A 14470-nucleotide genomic window follows, 5' to 3' on the forward strand; every position below is an offset into this window, starting at 1 on the left:
ACGGCCTCATCCAATCTCACCCCTTCCTCTCTGACGTGATTCATTGTGTTGCTATACAGTCTTTGAAAACCCTTAATAATGCTTGATAATTTAATTGCAAGGTATGATGTTTCTAAATTGTACATAAGTATTTTATAAGGGTTATGTACAACTAAATCCAAAGATGTCATGCCCCTTACTGAAAGACTCTCTTGACCTCTGCTATACAGGTTGTGTAACATCACCAGCAACTGCACCCCGAAAACATGAGATCATTTGTTTATAAAAAAACAGATGCATTTAATAATTTCAACAGACTCTCCACAGTGCATAACACTTATATACTGTTATTGCAGACACACAGTCTGGTTTCCATGTAAAGTACACTTTTACAATGTATATCATATATATATATTAGGTCTCAGGCATCATTTGTTTTTTTTGTCAAGTTAGTTAATTATTTGCTCCTACCTGCTGAACTTATCTTCTGTCACAGACAGTCCAACATACTTTAAGACAAACTGACACACTAGTTAAAGAGGCCGGACACTAATCTTTCTAATCCAGGCCGCCCATTGAACAAATCTAAGACTTAAACTGGAGTTCCATCCTTTGGAGGAGGAGATGCAGCTTTGTCTTGCTTTTCTGTCACTTTGCCTTCACTGTCAGTGGGGGCTAACGCTTCCGTCGCAGCTTTGACAGCATCGTCACAGTCCTGTCCAGCCGGGGGGGCACTTTTGCCTTCTGCTGGTTGGTCGATGTCTGAAAGAGGTGCTAAACTTTCACCTTCTAGTTTTGTACTTGACTCAAGAACTGGAGCGATCACCTCCTGAGCCTCTGGGGCCTCGCTGAGTGGCAAAGTGAAGCCCATTTGGCCTACGGCGGCCGTCGCTCCAGCTAGGGGACGGGTAAGGGTCCTGGTCTGAGCCTCTTCGTCTCCATGAAGCCAGTCCATCTTCTGAAGGTGCTGCTTGAAAGCTTCGTCGACTCGAGCGTCAATCATAGCCTCTGTCAGGACGCCATCTTGAGAGGAATATGCTGCCGCCTAAAAGAGAACATGAGTTAACACAAATGTATTTTCTTCCAGATAAATGATTTTTGAAGTAAGATTTTACATGGCTGTTTATGAAAAACAATGGAACTATGGATTTCAATTTAAAAAAAGGGGACGTACCTGCCAGGCCACACCCAGCTTAGAGATCTCTCTTCCTGACATGCCCTCTATACGCTTCGCTATGTCGGAGCACTTTTGACCATAATCAAACTGTGCCAGCTTCATCCTCCTGCAAAAAAACAACACAAACACAATGACAGATTAATGAGAGTTCAGTTCATTGCCTCCTGTCCTGTTTGCGGATCACTCTTCAGCCTCCATCGCTCCTCTCTGTAATGATTGCATCCAGATGACAAGCAGGCTATTTCACTACCTGCATCTAGGGCCTAAAGCTAATCCTCATCCTGGCAACGACATTCAGCCAAAGCATCACTCCATCAAGTATAATACGACTCGTGAAAATGACTCAGGATAAATATATCTATATGTGAATGATTAACATGGTGGACTGAACCTTATTATACCTTGACCTATTTAACGGCTGTGTTTCTGGGATAGTACTCACTGCCTCCCTCCAGTGGCGGGCTCCAGCACATATTTGTCAAAGTACAGCCGGACCAGCCTCTCCCTCTCATCAGGACCCGGAAGAGCAAAGTTCACCATTTCATCGATGCGGTCGTTTATGGCCCAGTCAAACTGCTCTGGTTGGTTACTTGCCAACACCAGCATGAACCTGACAGAAAAACAAAGAAATCAAAAAGATTAGTAGGAAGTTGAAGGAGAATGATGTGAAAATGACCACTGTTTAACGGTTTAATTTGTCCAGAATGTAAATCAATTCTTACTTGTTGCTCTGCTCTCCAGTGCGATACAAGAATGCATTCAAAGTGGCTCTGAGGTCTTCACTGATCTTTTCCTACATAAGTAAATATTGCACAATATGGAGTTAGAATAAATCAGGGATAATTTAAAGAATAGGAACATTTATTTTGAAACAAGGAACATTTAGCTTATGGAGCTAGGTTTCTGAAAAATGTAATAAACTTACAGTGGACCTCTTACGAAGGAATGCATCAGCTTCATCAACAAAAAGCAGAAGTCTGTAACAGGATAAAAAACACAAGATGAGATAAACTGTTGATTTTGTATCTGGAGTGGATAGTATTGCTGTCTGTATAGTCTTCTAAAAAAGGTACGTAATGTAGTATACTATTAAGCAGCTTACCCGCGTCGACTTGTGCCAGCCCAGTCAAACACTTTGTGGATGGCTGTCACACCGTCACGGCCCATGGGTGCCACGTCACCACCAGTCATGATTGCGTAGTCCATCCCAGAATGCATTGCCAGCTTCTACTCAATAGGGGAAAAAAGGCCTGACAGTTAGAAAAGCTTTTTTTCCATATATGTAGGAGTTTATTAAGTCGTCGTTCAGCCCTCAGGTTTACCTTAGCAAAGAGAGTTTTGCCCGTGCCTGGTGGGCCGTACATCAGGATGTTCCTGTACAGGCCGTTGTTCTGCCTTGTGTTTCTTGTTGCTATGGCAATATCACGTACACGCTCCTCCAGGGAAGGCTAATAGTACATAGAAAAATACATTTACATCATCACTTCAGAAATACACATTGGCTACATCCTCTGTTTGTGATGTCCACTTACACTGAGCACAACTCCCTCAAGAGCGTCCTGAGGTTTGCTCTTCAGACGCTTGGCCATCTAAAAAGTGACCAGAAAGAGTTCAATTAGTATATCATAATCGGCAACTATCAAAACAAGCAAAGGATCCATGTGTTAGTTTTCTACCTTGACCGGATGCTTGATAGCCTCTGCCACGGTGAATCGGGACGTTTCCCGCACCAGCGACGGCTTCCCGAGCCTGGCCTCGATGTAACGTCCTGCCACCCCGGTTGCGCTTCGGGCTGAATAAACTCCCACAGCTAAAAGGGTCAGCCCTGCCACCTGGTGGTGAGAAGGAACAGTTAGACAACATTCATAATAATGCTCCCTCTGAGGATCACCGAAAACATCAAAATACAAAGCCATGTCATGAAACAGTCCAAAACTTTCAAAAATAAAATGTTTTGGCCCTCTTTTGTCTAAATAGAACTAAATGACTGAGGCAATAATAGCAAAAGCAATTTTTTGCATTGTATATATGAAGAATATTAAGTTAATTTAATGATGGAAGGGTTAGGATAATATAAGTGTATACTAATTCCTACCCCTTTTTCGACATGAAATATTTATTTCAGTTTTTTTATTTTAAGAGTTTACTATGTTTACCGTACTGTTCTTTTTGTGACATGTTACAAATAAATAAAATTCATTTTGTAATGTAATGGACAGATTTGTTGGAACTTCTTTTTAACAACAGTATGAAAAAAACACTTTGCTTTAACCATTTATTTGTTGTTAATGACTGAATTTATTTATTATTATTAATTTATTATTATTATTTATTCTTTTTAATGAACATGCTTCAGTAGTTTCTTCAGTGGCGGATTCAGCTCTTATTATGTATTTATAGTTTAATACTTCCCCAAACTGATTCTGAATGGAAACAAAAGTCTTACCGTGGCTGTAACTTTGTCCCAGTCTGACACAAAGGCCCTGAATCCTTCTCCAAACACAGCACCTGCAGTCCTAAAACAAAGCAAATACACGTCTCTGTCAGCATGCCTTTTGGGCGTTCACATGATGCAACTCTAGATTAACCAGTTAACATTAAAAAATAATCCCTTCTAAAATAACACTTATTCTATTACAGTTTTATACTGGTATTCATTTGTAATACCTTCAGTTTGAACTAGTAACACGATTAAGGACAGCAAGAACTTTCAATACACATCTTACCAGATTCAGAATCTGGTTTATTGCCAAGTAGGTTTACACATACGAGGAATTTGCTTTGGTGTAAATTGTGCAAACATAAACACAGTAAGAGGAATTGAGCAGAAGAAGCAAAAATAGTACTATTACAAAAACTATTTTAATCCCCAAAATCATAAAAACTGCAGTGTTAAACCTTAAAGAGGTCTGTGTGTCTTACTTTATGGACTCCAGGACCGTCTGCCTGTGTTCTGCAGCCTTCAGACGGATTTGCTCGCGGATGATGTCGGCGTTCTCTCGCTCCACCTGGGCTCGTGCTTTGGTCTCGGCCTGTATACGCAGGAGCTCGTTCTTGTGCCTCAGCCCCATCTCGTGCTCTATTGTCGCTATATAAAAAAAAAGACACAACAAGTACATAAACCACCACTCAAGATCTTCAACAAGATCTTAAAGGTAAAGTCTCTTACATTTCCTCATGGCCTCCTGCTTCTGCACAGACTCCTCTTGTTTGCGGAGGTTCTCATCATTCAGTGTTTGCTGTAATAGAAAGATATATTAGTAATGTCACATTATAAGACTTTTTTTTGTGTCCATATTTGGGAGATGACCTCACCTGTTGCCTTAGTTGGTCCTCATATCGCTGTCTGGCCAGCTTATCTTGAAAATGAGCTCTCTGTAACAGAACAAAACTAAACATAACCACACAACTCAAACCTCTCTAGTTCACTGCAAAGCATACTTCTAGTTGATCTTAAACTATTATATAAAAAGAGAAATCCTCTCTGTCTCACCGCTTGATGCTGCTTGGTCTCCTCATTAAGAGTTTTCCTCCTCTCCTCCGCTTGAACTCGTATTTGGTCTCCTTTGATCTGCTCAACTGCTGCTTCGTACTCCTGTTACAGGAACACACAAAAGAGTGTATTCTTTAGTGTGTGTAAATTAGCCCAATTAATATCACCTTCATTCCCTGCTGGAAATGAAAAGAAGGTAGTAGTATAGTACACATTTCCACTGTACCTTTATTTTACTCTGATGCTCCATCTGAGTGCTCTGCTCCTGCATTCGAGACAAGTCCAGAGCTTCTTTGGCATGTCCTGGGTGGAGGAGAGAGGAGAGTCAACAACACGGTAGTAAAAGATGCTGTGGCTTCTAAACATGGAAACGTCCAGTGATCAATGTAACCTGCTTGCCTGGCGCTTAATCCTCACAGATTTGTGTCTACTCTCTGTTCACCTCATATTACCTTAGCAGATAAGGACAATGCTTTAAATTATAAATGCATGTATGAGAAACAACAGATTTGTGATGTTGCATGCCAGATGGCAAGGTGATGACCTTTGAACCCAGTCCAATAGTTTGAATGAAGGTGAGAGAACACAGCGTTGTTCTCATGATCTACCAACAGAGTCTCAAAGCTGACCTACAATGTACATTCACAGAAGCTGGCTGTGTTAATGTGGGCCTCATTTCCAAAGCTACAGCATCACTGAAGCGACCACCACCGTGAACCGGAGAGGTTCTGGATGCTGGAGCATCACGACTCTCTGCAGTCAGGGTTTTATTATCAGGAGAAACCTCCACTGAGCTACCCGGCCCTGCACAACACTTACGGGAGTTGTCGAGGTCCTTGGCCGCCTGAGCAGCCCTCTCCAGCCCGGTGGGATCGAAGTTGCTCCATTTGTCCTTGGGTTTATCTCCGCCGCCGCCGCCGGAGCCTCCAGCCGGCGGGGCAGGCGGTGCAGGGGGAACCGGGAGACCGGGGGGCACTTCAGGCTGCCCCTTGTTCAGGCCGAACAGCCACGACATTTTGACGAGAAGGAATAAAACTCAGTTTATCCGCTTGTGTATGGAGCGAGAGACCTGTCACTGCACTCTCCACACACTCGTGTCATGCCGCAATCTTCTGCGCATGTGCAGCAGAAATTACAGGTTGGATTGAACAACTGCAGCGAGGATTGGCTGGTATCGTGTACTTCTGTTTCTCATTGGCTGGCCCAACTACCTGTCCCCAGTAGAGGTCATTCATGTAGTCCATGATGTAGTCCCACCCAAAATTATACGGTAGCCGAAGAGGGTCATAATACATGCAAATTAAAGGATATTCGTTTTCTTTTGGTTGCATCAGACTGTCTGGTTTTGTCAATTGAAGGTCATTGACATGAATGCGTGTGCTTTGTATCCAAGGTAGGGAGAATATTCAGATCCTTTTTCTTCCTTAAAAGTACTGAAAACTACAAGCAAAGTCTGAAGTATCATCAGCAAAAGGTTTACGTTAAAAACAATGTACTAATTGTGCAGTCAAGTGTTTCCTGTAAGGGTTTTGCTATTATATGTTTTGAATTAATATGACTGCTCTGTTAATGTGTATTGCATTTGTAATACTTTAGATGTTTAAGGTTGTGCTAATGTTATACAATGCATTACATTCTATAAAACATCACAGCCTGTTTGTAGTGTCATATCTCTTAAAATTCAACTTTTCATCAATAGTACATTTATCTTTAGTATAGTTAACTTTAAAATTGAAATGTTCAAGTAAAGTGAAATCATCTTTAATTTGTACTCAAGTAAACGAAGTGCACTTTCAGTAGTGTCTCACTGTTTTTCTAGCAAAGAGCAATCAAGAATACATGTTGGTACTGGAGGAATATTACGTTTTGATACCTTCTCGATTACCCTGGGTTTATTGAATAAAGATAATTGTATAAACACATTGTCTGCTCAAGACACAAAATTGGGCATAGTGTAAAATTACAGCTTTCATAGAAGAACACTTAAAGCACAAAGCATCCAAAATTAAAGCTAGAAATGTCTAATGTAATAAAGATATATCTGATAATCACATATTACATTGCATTTATTTAACTTGTTTAAATAGAAGACAGAAAGACAACGTATATATAAAAAATGTTTAATGAATAAACATTTAGAGGACAACCTTGCCAAAACAAATGGCAAAATATATATTTACAGAGACAAAAGTCATCAACAGAAACTTGAGGCCACTCTTCTTCCAAAAACTCACAATCATCATCAAATCATAACTTAACAAAAAGCTAGCATTATGCAAAGGAGGCTTGTGGAAATTGATAATCATGATACTGGGGGTAATCAGGGCGACTGTAGGAGTATCTTGTGGCAACACTGTAGTCAGAACAGTGGCAGAAGCAGACTATAACAAGATCTTTGTTATGATACAAGAATGCACAAATTCAAAAATATTCTTCAATCTACTGTAAACTCTCTTAACTTCAGATGGGTCACTTTTTAAAGAATTTAGAAAAGTATTCAGGAGTTGCCAATTGATGGAATTATCAGAAAGGGACTTAAAAGGAAAAAGCATCTGCATTTGTCAAACCTGTTTTCATTGTAACACAAAAAAGCAGAATGGGTGAAGATGAGCATAGCAAGCAGAGGAACCTTCAAGGTCAGTCATTCGTAGAGACGCTAGAATGTCCAAGAGCAATATATTGTATCTCTTTTACTTGAGGGACATTACTCATTGCTTAACATGTCAACGTATTTACACCTGAAGCAGACAGAGACAGGTGCATCATTGTCTGCTCTCTGATCAGTCATTTTCACCCACGTACTGAATGATGACTTGACCCTGGTAATGAGATGTGAACATTTATATGGGTTGTTATACTCAGCCCTGGTAACTAGAGTTGCAGGATTTGGACCTTAATCCCAGACATCGGTCCAGAATGTTGCACTTCTGGTTTCGTTGTTTTGCAGTCAATAGTTTGTGGTCAAAGAAGAATCCCACTGGCTTGTTGTCCTGAAAACCAAGGTGATGCTAACTGGGTTGCCATACAGATACACATCATCCAAGCAGCATTCTCAAGTGATCAAACATACTAAGACAAAGCAACAACTTTAAAGAAAGTAAGGGATAGGGTGCCTGACTAATTGTTTAATGAACATCTTTATAGTCCACTGCCACTGTTCTTTAAATCACATAACATAAGAAATCTGTAACTGAAGCAAGTCATTTTACTGTAGCAAAACAACACGGGAAAAGACACCCACGGGCTCTTTGCCGTCACCCAACGCTGCCCGGAAGCCTTCCTGTTGTCGAGCCCGCGCCACTTTTGCAAGTGAGAGGAAGGACCGAGGTTCTGTGATGGCCAGGTCGCTGATCACATGTCGGTTTAGCTGAATACTTGACTGTATGAAGGACAAGAAAAAAATATGTCACACAGACAGAGTGAATAAACAGCCTGGAAAACAGAGATGATGGTTGCACCGCTGGGAAATTCAGCACAGCCTACCTTGGTGAGGTTGTGCATTAGGACGGGATACTTCATGCCGTGCTCACGTGATGCTGCTGCAATGCGTGAGATCCAGAGCTGAAGATATAAAGAGCACAAAAAATACAATTAATGATGATGGAAATTAGTGACAACAGTCACAATGGGACCAATCAATTGGGTTCTGTTTAAAATTATGCAAATTATTTACAATTGTTTTCATTCCTGTTTGTGTTTCAATCAATTTGTTACTGCTTGAAAAAAAAAAAAAAAGCGTACACTTGCATTGTAAATCTCGTTAATCTTTATGATTTTCCACAGAATTTCTGGTGTACAAGTCATGATTTAATCTGCTAATATTACAAATTATTGACAATATTAGCCCTTGTGCAAGTTGTATTTGTTTATATATTTAATTATTATATGTATCGTATTTACCTTTTAAAATCATTTTTGATGACAACTAAAATTGTTGCATTGTAAGTATTTTGTATTGTTTTCTAATAACCTGACATTACCCTCTGTTACATACTCATCTATCTATCTATCTATCCATCTATTTATTTATTTACTATTTTATTTTCATACATTTTAAATCTCAGAGTGAAGCCTGTGTGCAGTGCCATGTGTTTGTCATCAGGTCGTTGGAGGACATTTGTATTTGAGTATTTCTTGTCTCACCGTCCTCATGTAGCGTTTCTTGAGCCTCCGACCTTTGGTGGCGTAGACGAAAGCCCTCCTGACCGCCTTCACTGCCAGCTTGTAGCAGCGGTTCTTCCTGCCTCTGAAGTGCTGGAGGAGGAAGCGACAGAAGGGATGACTTAAACCAAATAACCATAATTATGTATGCTACATTTATTGGATTAAAAATGACGAGGCATATTTACAACCGACTCAAACAGCTCATCTGTACACAGCAGGACTAACATTGCAAATTACTTTTACTGAAGGTCTGGTTTGAACAAGGTTTCAAATGTAACTTTCACAAAGATTACAATATTATAAAAAGCACAACATGTTCACAGAACAGCTCTAAGCCATATTCTCCTCCAGAAAATAGTCGTGGCCTTACCTTTGCATTTTTGACTATATCTTGAACTTTCCAGTATCTGTCCGGTCCACGGCTTCGGATCCAGCAAGACAGCGACAGGAACACCATCTTCAAGCGTACTACTTCACCACGGTCTTCTTGTTAACAGAATATAAACACTGAAGTGACCTTAGCACAGCTTTACTGTAAAGAGACTCACTGTTATGTGAGTCCAACACGCCGTGCGACAACTGACACAAGCGCACAGGGTTTGTTTGATTTTTAAGCCTGGTCGTCTCGGAAGGTGTCCTCTGCCGAAACTCCGCCCGTCTACTGCTGACAAGAAAACGCTAGCATCATTAATCATTACGAATGCTGACTATGATATTTCTAGATTTATTTTAAATAATATAATTGGTTTATATGGGCTCAACATTTTTTGAAAATTAGTGTTTATAATCCATCAGAATATAACTTTTGCGAAATCAAAACAAAAGAGCTATTACAACTGTGAGACTGTGCTCCCATCAATTTATGTTTTTAGTAATACAGTTTATGGATACTACTAGGTTATGTTGCCACGACCCCTGTTATGTTTAAGGTTACTGTACAAAAACTTCTAGAGTTCTTGTGTGCCCGGTAGACGAGGGTCAGCAAAACATTCGCTCCAACAAGAGCTATGACGCAGCCGTGGTGTTTGCTGGGATAGCAGGCGGTGGAGGTCAGAGAATATCCAAAATGTCGGCTGCTTGCCTCTCGTCCTTGAGCCGCTGTGGGGTTTTGTCGTTCCGCTCGCCCGCAGGACAGGTGGTAAGTGGACATTAAACATTATAATAAATAAACAGTCTCAACTAACCGTTAATGTCAGTAAGAGCTTCTGTCATCGCGTTGCTCATGGTAACGTCACATCGTAGCAACAACGCTCTCCCTGTTGACAGCGGAGGGCTCCGTCTATGCTCTGAAGCTCCTGTTACGTAGTCAGCTACTAGTTAGCTAACCCTCATTGTTACCTGCCTTTAGACTGACCAACAATCCCTTATAACCTGTACATTTCTTCTTTATCGACTGGTTTTTGTTTATCTTTAAATGTAAACGAATAATGTCCACGTAAACAGGCAACGTGACAGGAAATGAGCAAAACAAACATGTAAACAATGATAAGCTAATTATAGTAACGTTAACTAAAATTACTAGCTAATAAAAATACTTATTTTAAAGAGGTTTGATATGTTTTAAGTACATCATTCAGTCAAATCAAACAACGAGAAAACATTGCGTAATGTATCTTTAACCATGTCGTGCTTTATGTTTTAGGATCACGAATGATGGATATTATCAATAAATTATTTGTTTGTTTTGTAGTTATTCTGCTTTAACTTAGAGAAATACTTCACTTAGTGCTTTAGGGTTAATGTTAAGTTGTTAATGTTTAAGTTATTTACAGAAGCAGACGCAGAAGGTCCACTGATATTGAAAAAAACTTGTGAAGTACAGTGCACTTTTATGTTCTGTTTCTTATTGTAAAGTATTTTCGCCAAAGTGTTTTGTAGAGTGTCAAAAATAATCTTGTGTTTCTCCCCTCCCTGGCCTCAGGCAGTGCGGTATGCCCAGACAGCGGCGGCTCCAGTAGCTGAGTCCAGAATAAAGAAGTTCCAGATTTACAGATGGGACCCCGACACTCCAGGGGACAAACCCCGCATGCAGACCTACGATATCGACCTCAACACGTACGTGCTACTGCTCCTCCCTCTGCCACGAGGAAGTGTGTCTACCTGTGTTTTTCAATCCTAAATTACTGAAATACGCAAGACAAGGTTTCCTGATATCCTCAAATAATGGCCGAAGTGTAACTGAATATGTTATTATCTAGACTCTCAGAAAAAAAACTCTGCTTATCCTTTTAAACTGAAGAATATGACTCTTTTTAAAAGGCACTGCTATGAGCTGATCATGTTCATTTGCATTGTGGGAGGCGAATCTCTTAGTTTAGTTCAATGCAGTTCTCAATCAGAAGGCATGTTTATTTAATTGAGAACAGCCTTCAGGTAAAATTAACCTAAGTGGATATAAGAGTCTGGCATGTTTCCCATCCTCTCCCTCATGTGTTCTCTAATCACCTGCAGAAACTCTCATCTTACCTCTGTCAACATGACACTGCAGCCAATAAAGACCAAATCCAAAAATGCTTGAATCCATACTAATCTGAATTTCTTGTTGGACAAGTCAAGCACATCAGAGAAATGTTACACTCATGTCTTGACATTCTGGATTTACCGCCTGGTTTTGTTCTTCTTCATGTAGATGTGGCCCGATGATTCTTGACGCCCTGATCAAGATAAAAAATGAAATGGACCCGACCCTGACCTTCCGCCGCTCCTGCAGAGAAGGTGAGTAACATGGAGGCATGGGTAAACCAATGTGCAGAAGCATTAGCCTTTTAACAGAGAGTTACAGTCTTCATAACTCCTTTTTAATGTTATTACTCTTGAATAAAAAATGCATATGCCCACTTTTGTGATACAAAACAACATTTGTCTTCACATTTTCCTGTCTCAGAAATGATATACATTTTTATTAATTATTTATTTTCAATGCAGGTATTTGTGGATCCTGTGCAATGAACATTAATGGAGGAAACACACTTGCCTGTCTCAACAAGATCGACACCAACACTAGCAAGCCCTCTAAGATTTACCCTCTGCCACACATGTATGTGGTGAAGGACCTCGTACCTGTGAGTATTTGTCCACTATCACTGAGTCTAACTGAGTCCACTGACAACAGGCCCTGTCAGTTTTTATTTCTGTGTCCAACAATGTTGCTCCAATCTGTTTTACTCAACCGTAACATTACTAAATGAACAGACTTTTCATTCTATCATTAGTTGAATTTATTCAGGATATATATGTGCATGGTTCATTTGCTGTATATATCTAGCCTAGATTGAAATAATGTTTTTGATTTATAGACTCTAAAATGACACACTCAATACAAATACATATATTCCTGGCGCTGAGTTAACCAAGCAAAAGTTTCAGAGGCGTTGTTTTCACACTTAAACATCCTCAGCTTTTCTTCAATGCTTTTGCTGAAGCCATGTTTAAATAAAGTTCCCTTCTGACGTGTATGCCAACTTTGTCGCTGCAGGACATGAGTAACTTCTACGCCCAGTACAAGTCCATCGAGCCCTACCTGAAGAAGAAGGATGAGGCCAACGAAGGGAAGGAGCAGTACCTGCAGACCGTGGAGGACAGAGAGAAACTGGTACACCGCTGGGTTTGATTTTTAGTAACACATAGCAGTTTTCCAGTCCCATGAAAATAAATATCACCCCTTCTTCCCCTGCGTAGGACGGGCTGTACGAGTGTATCCTGTGCGCCTGCTGCAGCACCAGCTGCCCCAGCTACTGGTGGAACGGAGACAAATACCTCGGCCCCGCTGTGCTCATGCAGGTGTGTGTCCGAGCACACACACATTTCCCCGCCAATGACTTTTATTCTGAATTTGCTTTTAAAAAATACAACGAATGAAGAGCTCATGGGTCCCTTTGTGTTGTCTCTCAGGCGTACCGTTGGATGATCGACTCCCGAGACGAGTTCACAGAGGAACGTCTGGCCAAGCTGCAGGATCCTTTCTCCCTCTACCGCTGCCACACCATCATGAACTGCACCAAGACCTGCCCCAAGGTAACCTGCTGTGCATCTCCACAGCATAACACAGCTTATTTCTCCGGCCCTTTAATCACTAGGTATTTTTGATCACCAGATTATATTTAACGTTGCAGTCATTCTAGTTTAGCCACGATATCAGTGGAGTCAGAAACAGAAAAGTGCTACATTGAAAGAAAATAAAAAATGTATTTAAAATGTTGTCTGCTGTTCTTTGTTTAAAATAAAGAGAGATTTTGTAGTTTGTTAAAGATTAACATTGTAATTTTTTTGAATACATTTTTCGTCAGCAGTATTGCATGTTATTTGAGTCCCAGTTTTTTTTTAATTACATGTGGGCCATCCGTTCTTTGTAAAAAAAAAAAAAAAATAGTTTGTGAACATATTTTTTACTAGTTTTATTAAACAAAACCTCAATACATATAAAGTGCTGGAGGTGCTGTTTCTCACTGCTCTGCCTCGTCTGTCTCTTTATTCTAGGGTCTGAACCCAGGAAAAGCGATAGCTGAGATCAAGAAGATGATGGCCACATACAAGGAGAAGAAGGTGGTCGCCGTCTGAAACCTCAGTTCTCCTCTTGTAATCTTTCCCTCCATGATAACATTATATATTGATTTTTTTAATAAAAAATGCTTTTTGAGGTCTGAAGGGCCAGTACAGCAATCTGCTCCACCGCCACACTCCACAGACTGCACTCTGCTCTAATGGTGTGTGTGTGTGTGTGTGTGTGTGTGTGTGGTTGGAGGACTTGGTGTTAATGAAACACACATATACAGTATGATTGCACGAGAGAGTTTGTGTCTGAGTTTTACATGTACCATAACAGAGGTATTTATCTTCAACGCTACTGTATGTGTGTTTGTGCATTTGGGCGACCTGCTGCTGCACATCAAAGAAAAAGGAGTTTTTTTTTTCTGTAGACATATTTTTGCTTGCTTTTCAGCTTAGCAGCACTTCAGAGAGATACAGTATATCATGTTCCCTCAGATCTTCCAACATACCAACAATAGTCCTTTTTTGATGGAAATTAAACCGTTGAAATGCCTGCCACTGTTTTCTTTGTTTCTTTCTTTTGTTGGTTAGTGTCCGTCTAGATGCCACTATTGTGCAGAGCCTCAAACGAGTTACAACATCAGCTTCATCACTCGTATTATTGAGTTTAGTTTAAGGAAAATGTGAAAAAATATGTATCCTGTAGATGTTGGTGCCACTCGGTCAATTCATCTGCTCAGACCTGAAGTGAATAACTTGTTAAAGAGCAGCACAGCCTCGATGGGACTAGACATAAACACTTGGACAAACTTATGAAAAGCTACAATTGAGTATTTGTTAGTTAGAAAAGTTAGGACGCTTGTACCTATCTATCTCCTATTTGGAAAATGCATCTCTATTTTATTAAGGACCAGAAATGCCTTTATTGACCTTTTGCATTGCTGTCAATGTAAAAATAAATTTACTAAAATAATCTAGGAACAAAAACCTATACTTCAGTAATAAAGTGAAAATAGGTGTATACATACGTACAAGCAACAATAAACCAAACATCTTTCTACGAGTCAACTGTTCTTCAAACGATACAAATAATACAAAGATGTAACTACTGAATGCATATATGTGTGTTTTGGTAATGCAGTTCAAACAGTAGGAACAAAATGCATGCA

At 40.1% G+C, this 14470-nt stretch overlaps 3 protein-coding genes across 3 annotated transcripts; 1 reads left to right on the forward strand and 2 right to left on the reverse strand.

Moving 5' to 3' along the window:
• Window positions 1-242: 242 nt before the first annotated feature.
• Window positions 243-5777, reverse strand: atad3 (ATPase family AAA domain containing 3). The gene is made up of 16 exons (XM_034223939.1): window positions 5469-5777; window positions 4876-4952; window positions 4650-4751; window positions 4472-4531; window positions 4326-4395; window positions 4079-4244; window positions 3603-3672; window positions 2833-2988; window positions 2689-2745; window positions 2479-2604; window positions 2259-2383; window positions 2082-2133; window positions 1879-1949; window positions 1599-1766; window positions 1154-1262; window positions 243-1024 (listed from the first exon to the last, which is right to left on the reverse strand). The coding sequence occupies exons 1-16, from the start codon at window positions 5662-5664 to the stop codon at window positions 572-574; spliced, it is 2058 nt and encodes a 685-aa protein (XP_034079830.1). The 5' UTR covers window positions 5665-5777; the 3' UTR covers window positions 243-571.
• A 976-nt stretch (window positions 5778-6753) lies between these two features.
• Window positions 6754-9426, reverse strand: mrpl20 (mitochondrial ribosomal protein L20). The gene is made up of 4 exons (XM_034223941.1): window positions 9184-9426; window positions 8793-8903; window positions 8133-8210; window positions 6754-8028 (listed from the first exon to the last, which is right to left on the reverse strand). Exons 1-4 carry the CDS (start codon window positions 9268-9270, stop codon window positions 7855-7857), a joined length of 450 nt encoding a protein of 149 aa, XP_034079832.1. The 5' UTR covers window positions 9271-9426; the 3' UTR covers window positions 6754-7854.
• A 368-nt stretch (window positions 9427-9794) lies between these two features.
• On the forward strand, window positions 9795-13855 carry sdhb (succinate dehydrogenase complex, subunit B, iron sulfur (Ip)). Its single transcript, XM_034223940.1, has 8 exons — window positions 9795-9951; window positions 10735-10868; window positions 11443-11528; window positions 11739-11875; window positions 12289-12405; window positions 12492-12593; window positions 12705-12827; window positions 13290-13855. Exons 1-8 carry the CDS (start codon window positions 9880-9882, stop codon window positions 13368-13370), a joined length of 852 nt encoding a protein of 283 aa, XP_034079831.1. The 5' UTR covers window positions 9795-9879; the 3' UTR covers window positions 13371-13855.
• Window positions 13856-14470: the final 615 nt, after the last annotated feature.

This window comes from Gymnodraco acuticeps, unplaced genomic scaffold (genome assembly GCF_902827175.1).
Source record: "Gymnodraco acuticeps unplaced genomic scaffold, fGymAcu1.1, whole genome shotgun sequence".
NCBI lineage: Eukaryota > Metazoa > Chordata > Actinopteri > Perciformes > Bathydraconidae > Gymnodraco > Gymnodraco acuticeps.